The 10570-nt window shown below is 40.6% G+C and overlaps 1 protein-coding gene across 1 annotated transcript; it reads right to left on the bottom strand.

Annotated features, from left to right (window-relative positions):
* Positions 1–4611: 4611 nt before the first annotated feature.
* LOC105032283 (uncharacterized) lies at positions 4612–6586 on the bottom strand. Its single transcript, XM_010906692.4, has 3 exons — positions 6424–6586; positions 5331–5835; positions 4612–5241 (listed from the first exon to the last, which is right to left on the bottom strand). The coding sequence occupies exons 2-3, from the start codon at positions 5409–5411 to the stop codon at positions 4714–4716; spliced, it is 609 nt and encodes a 202-aa protein (XP_010904994.2). The 5' UTR covers positions 5412–5835; positions 6424–6586; the 3' UTR covers positions 4612–4713.
* Positions 6587–10570: the final 3984 nt, after the last annotated feature.

Genomic DNA, 10570 nt, shown 5'->3' with positions numbered 1-10570 from the left:
GGAAGAAGTTCGGCTCCCGTAGGAGCCCGGACGAAGGCTACCCGCAGTTGGAGCTCGGGGAAGAAGTTCGGCTCCCGTAGGAGCCCGGACGAAGGCTAGAAGGTGGTCGACCACCGTAGACACTTGGATGGAGTCCGTCCATCGTGGAGAATCCGGTCGACACGGGTGGGGGTTTATCCGTCGGTAGAACTCGGGAACATTGCGGAGGCTCGGCCGTCGGAGAGGTTCGAAAAGATGTCGCCGAAGGTCGGACGTCGGTAGAATCCCTGGAGGGGCACTCCTGATACGAACTTCGGCTGGGGGGTATTTTATACCCAACATTCATCTATATAGTTCTGTTCATTTTTCTTCTTTGTTGTAATAAGTGAACAGCATAAGTTGAATTATGCCATGAGAAAAATTAAAGAATACTAGCAAGAAAGCTAGAGTTCAATTTAATCTTTGTGCCAATGATGATGGAACAACCCATTATAAAAAAAGATTAACTAGAGGAGATATTCAGTGAGAAGAACTAGTATTACCGCATTATAGATTTTGATACCACAACCATCAAGAAATGTACAGGCCCAAACTTCCATTGCCAATTTTAAACCGATGACATGAAACATCTGACTCTTACAGCTACATCAGGCTCTTTTAGACCAATTTATGACATAAATATCATGTTCTTTAGCTTCCAAAAGTAATGATTTGGTCAAGAGAAACAGATTAGTCACACAAGAAGTTTGTTCTAAAACCAAAATACAATGAATTGCCATCAGGAACACACCAAGGTCATTGCATATCAGATAGAGCAATTAAGCTATTTTTAACATAGAGGTTCTGGAGGCCATGGCAATAAGAAGGTCAAACATGTGAAGTACACTTCAATTACCAATAAACAGGACGCTTGTATGCAAATTAGTGAAAATAATTAGTTATCAGCAAGTGACTGGTAATAATTGTTAACAGAAGTACAACATTTCTAAGATCAAGTTTTGAGTGAACCATTCACTAGAAGCAGAAGCAAGCACTGCAAATACTGATATCCGGCCTCAGAACTAAATAATTTTCAAACCCAACCACTGAAATATGTCAATCTACAACAGTACATCTTTATGAGGCTGCCAAAATATGAATCAGCTTCAGGAAAATTTGAAATCTAAGGTTAACTAAATGTGACAGAAGACTCATAAATATTGGTAAAATGGAAACTTAAATTAATCTTTTAGTCATTTTGGGTTTGGTAAGACAGATATCTTACAGCTCATCAAAATGCAGTAAAAACATGGTACTGTAAGCAGAAAGGAGTTGATCATCTCGCAAAACTCTCCCACAATATACCAGACATTGCTGTTCTGATATTATCCCAGTAATAGAAGCTATTTTCTCCTTTAACACAAGAACTGACACCTGTGGAAACAAATAACAGAAATGAACAGCCAGACAGCAAAGTAACTTTCTGAAGACAATGAAGACTTGCTAGCATGTCTCCTAATCCAGCAGCATGATCTAACATACCAGATGAACTCTCAACCCTCCCCCTGCCCTCCATCCACACATTCATGACATAGATATATATACTACGGTGAGTGCAAGCATGCCTGCATATACATGCAGTAATCTGGAAAAATTCATTCTATTTAAAATCAAACTCAAATTGAGTAATCACTTGAAAAATTCAGAAAAAATGACAGTCTAGCTTGCTATTTAAAATCAGACTCAAATTAGTTACACATACAGTCTTATTTCCATTATGTTTTGCTTTACTTTCTGGTCATTTATAAGGGATAATGCACCAAGCCAGCTTGTTTGAGTTTTGATACATATTGCAATAAAAAGTAAAAAATGCTTTTTTTTTTTTTTAAAGAATTGCAGCTCAATTTCTAAATGGACGTACCCCATACTTCTGCAATTTAACAGAGTAGATTTTGCATCAGATCAATTAAAAATTTTCTCAAATATTGCCATAAATGTTTGACTTAATCACATGAAAATAAGCTAGTAATCATTTGCAAATATTAAATCATTTATTCCTCATTTACAGAAAGGTATTTTGATCATATACATAAATCAAAGTACTTAAGTGGTCGGTGACATGGGTATGCCAACCATTCATGTCTATACACAGGAAATGCCTACCTGTAGCATACCATAATGATCCAATATTTATCACCATATTGACCCGTATCCACATAGGGTATCATCCAGTTCAGTGAACTAGATACACAGAGGTATCAGAGGCATAAGTTGTCTCACAATGTATCAATACATGACAGCATGGTTGTACCATGAGATTGGGAAACTTGTGAGTGTCCATACAAACTATTAATATAGCATGTGAAACCAGAGAAAACAGCTCAGATGGTCAAAGTGAGATCAACAAAATTTACATATCCAAAAGATGAGTAACTGACTAGACTTCAACATGATGAAGAATAGATACGGTGGTTGTTATTTATCTAGCATCAAGAAGCATTAAAGAATACTTAAAAACTTATCCACCAACAAAGTGTATGTTTGAGAATCCAGTGTTATAATTTTTATCTCAACAGTAGTGACAAAATCTTTAGAGCCATCACCAGCTCTTTCAATTGTTTTGTTAGCACCATTAATTCCGATCTTCTAACAACAGTTAGAAAGGCTGGACCTGTACATAATAACATTAACTCAGGAAATTTGAAAGAACAAGACAAGATTAATCAATCATATACAACGGGAAAGAAATTATCCTGGTTAAGTTCTCTTACTAGCTTTTTTTTTATAAAAAAAAAAAAACCACAAAGGGTTTCTGCAACAAGAAGGCAAGATGATAACAGGAGATACACATACAAAGATTATGCTCATGCATCGATCAGAATGTAAACTTCTTGGTGCATGCCTAAAGTGGAGTACAAAGCTTTTGATATTTGATATCACAAGAAGCATCAAAAATTGAAAGAAGCAATAAGACTACGCAAAGCTTAAGCCCTTTTTTCTAGGTAATATATTAACTTACAACTAGTACTTAGATGGGACTGCTGAAGAGGACTTCTCATTGAAACTCAAAAGAATATGTTACTAAGGAAATTATAAATTCGGAGATCAAGTCAACACAAAAGGAGTTCTCCCTTTCTATTCTGTTAACAAGATAAATAATTTTATTTAAGTGTTGAAAGATTTGTTAGGATTTCAGTTTTTGAGAAATCTTTTTGGAAAAGGCAAGGAGTCATTCCAGTAATTGGACATCCTAAATACTAGATTTGTCAGACTTGTGCTTCTATTTGTAAGTTTGAGCACAAATCTCGAGTGAAGAATCTCGAGTTCTAATACACAAACCTAAGTACACTTTTCAATCACTCTACTATAGATTTAGTAGATCAATCATCTATGTGCAATCTTATGGATCTATGATGAAACTCGGAAGTGAGTGATAGTCGTGCCATTTTTTCATGGAAATAATTGATTAATTGAATTCTTGTCTTGCTTTCTAGAAATAATGATTTATAGTTGAGACCTAATAGGGGCCATGTCAAACAAAATGACATATTAGACTCCAAAATGCTGGAAACAGGCATTTTATTTTATTTTATTTTCAATTAACAAAACTAATCAAAGTTTTTAGCCAAAAAAACAAAAATATACTATATTCCAAAAGATCCAAAAAAATATGATATACTCCAAATTGATGCCTAAATATTTTCTTGACTTGCTCTATCTTTTTGTGTATTCCTCTTATATTTTAACTTTACTGTAGATATTATTGTTTAAATATTGATGGCTGAAATTCTGAAACTTGGACTGATACTATAAAACTCAAAATTCTATTGAAAAGACCAAATCTAACCAAACTGAATTTTCAAACCTTACACAAATTTCAGACCCATCTATGGACAAAAATATTGCACCAGAAAACACTCAGTAGTCTAACTCACCGACAGCATTTGTTAAAGCTCACATCTATCAAACACTAAAACATGCTAAAACTCAAAAGAAGAAATGCATTTGTTTTTTGCGTAAAAATAGTAAAGGTCGTGGCATCCCCACACCATAACTTACATGTATAGACTGATGTGCTTAGGCATTTCCATTGAAAGAATATACCCAAAAGTTAGCTCAGAGAATCTATCTGTTGCTCAGAAGAAATATGAGGACTGTTAACCATCGTAATGTTGTATGGGTAATAGATAAGAGTCAAAAGGATTGCAATGTTAGGATCTTGTTATGTATTGTGTACAACCATTATTATGCAATAACTAGACAGGAACCAATGCTTCCCGATTCTTTCCAGAATGCAGCATAAGCAGAAGAGCAGAAAACTTTGACTCCTCATTTATGAAATGCCCAACATGCCAACTTCCAAAGAACAACGAAGAGAGCCAATCACTGAATCGACATCCCACATAATAGTGAACAATAAAGCGCTATTCAAACATCAAGAACTCAAAATCTACAGAGAAAAAAAATATAATATGAGAGCCATCATTTTGACTTAAAATCCATAAAAGGGCCCAGCTCTGCTGAAAGAAAACATTGAGAAACAACAGATTTCTAGAAAAAAAAAAAAGTAAGGAATAATAATAAAAAATCACCTGTTCTCATATGCCTATGAATTCATCCTAAACTCAAACACAATAAGCAGAAGACCACGTGTGAGCAAAAAGGTTTTCATCAATATTATTGTTCTTTACATTCAGCTCGTCGTATAAATGACCGAGCTTACAAGACAAAAACATTACAAAAGGCCATCAAAAATCAAAAAGGCTTGCGAAGCCTAACCATCAGTGGATGAAGGGGCAGCGTCGTTGTTGTCGCCAGCAGGCTACTTAGATCGGCTTCCAGGAGAAGTCTTTTTACTTGAGCTTGGCAGTCCTGGAAGACCCGCATGAAAGAGTGGGCAGCTCCTTTGGCGATCTCCTGCTTGAACTCTTCTGAGGCGAGGTAAATTTCCATGGCTCGGGGAGTCTTTTCTTCAGCTCGAGTAGCCTTTTCCTCAACCACAGCTGCTCGCTGCTCGGCCGCTTGGATTCTCTTCTTGGCCTCAATTAAACAGAGTTCTGCTGTTTCAGCTGTAGACTCTGCCGCTGCAACCCGAGCCTCCATCACTTCCAACTTCTCGGCCGCTGCCTTCAATTTCTCCCCCGTCTCCTGCAGGTCGGCCTTCAATTTTGCTTCGATCTCGGCGGACCTGTGCTTGACGACCTTCAGCTCCTCCTCAGTCTTTGTTACCAGACGACTTAGTGTCGTCAGCGCATTGTGCATGAGGCAGATGGTGTTGGCATGCTATAAACGAGAAAACGAGAAAGGAGAGTTAGCCCGAATAGGAAAATCCATAGTTGAAATGGCCAAAAACATAGTAGCTCGGTACTTACCCGGATGACGGACTCGTAGGCGTCGTCAACTAGCTCGTCGACCTGCCACTTTCTGAATGCCTTTTGGTCTTCGGGGAGCATGAGTGCACAAGCCAATTCCTTCGCCACTTGAGCATTATTTATTCCTGAGTCGGAGGCCTTCACTGACCACTTTGGAATGTAAATATCTGACTCGGGTTCAGGAGAGACCAAGGCAGAGGATGACGGTTGAGGAGAAACCCTGGCCAGTGATGACAGCTGAGGAGAAATCGGGGTGTCCAGCAACGAGAAGAGGGGGGGGGGGGGGGGACACTGTCCACCTTGGGGTTGGGCTGGATGCCAACTCGAGGAGCATCTTCTAAGTTCGGTCCCTTTGATGGGGCCGGAGTGACTCTAGTCAGAGGCTTTGGAGGAGCCAAAGCTGATGTTGTCTCAACCCTCTTCAGTGAAGGCTCGCTTCCAGTCAAAGCGGCCTTCTTCTTTTGAGCGGCAGCCTTCTCTAATAGTGCAACGTCAATCTTCATTTCTGCAATACCAAGAAGAAAATGATCAATATCTTAGATGAAAAGAGAAGGAAGATTTTTACCCTGACAGTTAGCCGGGCTTCGGCCGACGTTAATCAAAGTCTGCTCGGCCAGCAGCTCCCGCACGAGGGGCATCTTGGATCCGAGCAGAAAATTGAGCGACCACTGTGCCTCATTAGACAACTTAGGAGATCGATTCAGAGACTTCCTAGGTAAACCTCATAATATGTTGAAGGCCCAACACTGCTTGGAGTTAATGAAGGAGAATCTATCCTCCAATCCATGGATGAAGGGTTTCCTCAGATCAACCAGGCAGCCCTTTCGATGAGAGAAATGCTGTCAGCTTTTCTCCTAAGGATGCCTCTTCAGGGTGAAGATGCCTCGGAAGAGCCCCGTAGTGGGCTGAACTCTGAGGAGAAAGTGAAAGGAGAGAAACCCCACTATGATCCATTAGGAGTTGGGGACCAAATGGATCGAGACCAAGGAGTATTGATTAAGAAGATGAATTATAAAAGGATGAAGAGGGAGTCTCATTCTGACTTCGAGCTATCCTTGTACAAGCTGAGTTGAGCAGATGAGGAGTTAGTTACCTCGTCATCGGGGCTAGGGCAGCTCCAAAGAAAAGCTAGGGGGGAATATGATATAAAATTCTAAACTGATCTAAGTCTTCTTGGACCAAGATTGATTCCTCGTTCTTGGGAAAAACGTCGAACCCTCCCTCCAAGCCGTTGGAAGGCGAAGCCTAGAGGCTGAGAGAGAGGATCAGTCTTTTAGCTTTTGGAAGGATAACTCAATTTATGAGAGTGATGCGGACGGGAAACTCTACCTTGGATTGGGACCGATGCATTGCTATGTTGATGCCGAGGTACATGCTGCCTCGCCTTGGCCAACCCAAAGAACCTAACATATTATTTAAATTGGGGGTGCATAAAAAAAAAAGAGAAGACAAAGAATAAATTTTTGTTTGATAAAATTTTTTGATAGATAAAAGAGGGTAGAGAAAGATTCTCTCAATCTCTCTCTGTATCTTTCACTTACTCAATTTTCTGTACTCCGATTTGAGATATAACAGAGAAAAAGATTTATGCTTAATTTTTATTTTTCTAATTTATTTTTAATAAAATTTTAAAATTGCAACTAGACCATTATTTACTCTATCTTTCCAATCACCCCTTTGCTCTTCATATAACTCAGAAACCCTATAGCCGTCTCTTCGCCTGCAGGCCGCTCTTCACGTAAATCCGGATATCACGATCTTTGGAAGGCAGATTTCAGTGATAGAGATTTACGATCTTTGTTAAAATATCATAAATATTAAATAATACATCTATTAATGAGAAATGACATATTTATCAAAATATATATAAAAGTTTTTCTACCCCTCCCTTAACCCCTCTATCCAAACAAAGATAAGGTATGTACCCTTCTTTACCCTTTCCCTCACTTTCCAAACTAGGGTTTATTAATTCCCTTACCCTCCCCTCCCTTCCCCTCCATTACCCTCCTCTCTCCTCCTCTTATGAACTCTCATGTACCCCCAATCCAAACAAAGCGTAAAGCCGAGCCTATCCAATATAACGGAAAGGATTGACCCCCGACTCCTGCCTGGATTTTTAAATCATGTAATCATCGGGAACAGCTAGCGGCAAATAGATAAGGCACGAGACAACCATCGAATCTCAAAAAATCAGCCTGAAAATATCGAGAACGTCATGCCCGAAATGATCGGAGTGACTCCCACACTTCCTCCCTCTCACGGCTCTCACCTATGTCTATAAATAGAGATAACAGAGAGACCCCTAGGGATGCACAATCTCTCTCACGCTCACTACTTCCCATCTATTCTGAGATTTTGACTTGAGCATCGAAGGTCCCCTTCGGAGCCAACTCTGATCAAGGACTTACTTTCTTGTAGATTCAACTGTCATCGTCTTGCTGTCTCTGCCTACTCCAGTCATGCTGATGCAATCCAGGAATTTACAGTAACAGATTGATGCTAGAAGAAAGGCCTAGGCCCATCTTGGGAAGGAGCAAGGGAACAAATATCATGGCATCGTGAAAGGAAACCTCATCACAACGTTCCAATGCCACGACAACTTAACTGGCTAAAAATCTAGTCGACACCCACACCTCGACGCAACAATTGAAGGCCCTGCCTCAGCCGTCACAATCGACTATGGGGGTGAACTCAGACCAGTTCAACTTGCTGGTTGAGCAGGTATAGATATTGACTGTAGCTGTCTGCGCCATGCAACAGACCAATCCTACACCACAAGAGGTGCCTCAGTCGGAACAGCCCCAACCTCCCCCATACAGTCTAGAGTGGGGAAGACAGACAAGACTCAGTTGGCCTAAGAATCTCGAGCGGAGGAGGCGATCTCCTACTCTCCATTCCAAAAAGGGCTCTATCCTAGATCGATTTCCATCATGGCACTCAGAGGCCTACACGGGCCATGATGCTGATGTCGATCACAGACTAGGAAATGAATCAGTAGATTGAGGTGTTACATCATCAAGCCTCAAATCGAAACGATGGGTTCAGTACAGCACTGACCCACCCTTCAATAGTAGGATCATATAGAAGCCACTACCCAGCCACTTCAAAATACCATAGTTCAAAGCCTATGATGGATCGACCAACCCAATAGATCAATTGGAAAGCTTCAAGGCTCTAATGCTCCTTCATAAGATGAATGACGGGATTTTATTGTGAGCCTTTCCTTCCACATTGAAGAAGGCAGCTTGGGATTAGTATTCGAGCTTGAAATCAAGCTTCATCCATTCATTCAACCAATTGAATCGATCATTTGTAGCCCATATTGTCAGTAGCAAGAGGTAGTATTGGGGATCCGATTCCTTAGTTAACATCAAGTAGAGGGAAGGAGAGCCCTCCAATCTTTTGTGAGCCGCTTCAATGCGGCTATCCAGAAGAATGCCTCTCTTCTCACTTTAGAAGAGAGACTCGAAGAACTTCACCAAGATGCTAGCTCGGGCAAAAAAATATGCCTGAGCCAAGCAAGCCTTTGAGGTGTATGGGACTTTGATTGATGCCGTAGCTAAAGATAAAAAAGGAGAAGATAGAAAGCTCTCGTCAAGATGAGAGGACACTCAAAGGGATCGACAGTGATCCAGGACTCCACCCTGACACTAATGATCCAAAACTCTCCCTCGGAGCCGACAACCTAGGAGTCCTAAGGGCCAACGATGCATGTAGCCTCCGAGGAAGTTCACCAACTACACTTCCCTAAATGCCTCCAGAGCACACGTGTTGATAGAGATAAGAGAGCAACTTTCCATAGCAAGGAGGATACGGTCCAGGTCAGGTTAGTGTGATCCAAACGAGTATTGCTTCTATCATCACGACCACAGTGACTATCAAGGAATACCTCCAACTTCAAGATGAGATCGAGGAGTTCATTCGGCATGGCCGACTAGACTGCTTCCTTCGACACAGGAGGAAGCAGTGTGAGGATTAGCCAAGACCACCTCGACTACCAAAGCCACCTTAGTAGGAAGAGCCCATCGAAAATCGACCAATGGTCGACACAATAAATACTATCGCTGGAGAGCAGCATAGTGGCAGATCGGGAGGACCAGAGAGCTAACCAAGAGGAAAAGGTTAGAAGAAACCATCACCTTCTCCGAGGAAGATATGCAAGAGGTTCAGTTTCCACAAAACGATGTAGTAGTTATATCTTTGAACATTACAAGTTATGATGTACGCCACATCTTGGTAGATAATAAAAGCTCAGTAGATGTTTTATTTTATGATGTATTCTCCAAAATGGGTATCTCCTCAGATAGATTGGGAAAACTTGACTCCCTACTCGTAGGATTCTCCGAAAATACCATACCTATTGAAGGGGTCATTACCCTATTAATTACAACCGATCGAGCCCCCTGACAATCCACAATTCAAATTGATTTTCAGATGGTCAGAGCACTCTCGATATATAATACCATCCTCTGGTGGCCAGGGTTGAACGCTCTTTGGGCCTGGTATCAACATACCAGCTACTAGTAAAGTTTCCAACAAGGCAACGGATCAGAGAGATCCGAGGAGATCAGGTGATTGCACGATAATGCTACACGATCGTCTTTCAAGGAGCAAGATTACCCAATGCTCTTCCTATCAAAGGGTTGGACATCCGTCGTAAATTGATCGAAGAGTGCCGGGGCCAATGGAAGATCTTATCACAATTCTCTTGGGAGATGAAAATGAGGAGCATATAGTTTGGATCGGATCAAACCTGGATGAGGTAATCAAAAACCACCTCACTTCTTTTTTGTAGAACACTAATGCCTTCACTTGGTTGTGCATTGATGTACTGGATATCAAACCCAAAGTCATAGTGCATCGGCTAAAAGTGAACCCTACCTATCGATCCATCAAGTAGAAAAAGCCAAGTTTCACACTAGAGCAATAGAAGACCATTGTCGAAATAGACAAGCTAATCGACGCCGACTTCGTCAGAGAGGTAACTTATCCAGACTGATATGCAAATGTGTTCCTTATAAATAAGGCGAATGAAAAGTGACGGATCTACATAGACTTCATTGATCTAAATAAAGCTTGTTCAAAAGATAGCCTCAGATTGACCAATTAGTGGATGTCACTTCAAGCCATGAGCTCCTTACCTTCATGGATGCCTTCTCTGTCTATAATCAAATTAGGATGGTACATAAGGATAAGGAGAAAATTACTTTTGTTACGAATCGAATTCTCTTTTATTATAG

This window comes from Elaeis guineensis, chromosome 1, assembly GCF_000442705.2.
Source record: "Elaeis guineensis isolate ETL-2024a chromosome 1, EG11, whole genome shotgun sequence".
Taxonomy (NCBI): domain Eukaryota; kingdom Viridiplantae; phylum Streptophyta; class Magnoliopsida; order Arecales; family Arecaceae; genus Elaeis; species Elaeis guineensis.
Note: the sequence above shows the minus strand (reverse complement) of the source record. Positions and strands in the feature narration are given on the sequence as shown.

Bases quoted from the DNA above. Each gene is read 5' to 3' on its own strand.
- LOC105032283 (XM_010906692.4), bottom strand. From the start codon at position 5,411: ATGCTCCCCGAAGACCAAAAGGCATTCAGAAAGTGGCAGGTCGACGAG. The intron at 5,242-5,330 runs GTAAGTACCGAG...TCTCGTTTATAG, and splicing joins CCTACGAGTCCGTCATCCGG to CATGCCAACACCATCTGCCT.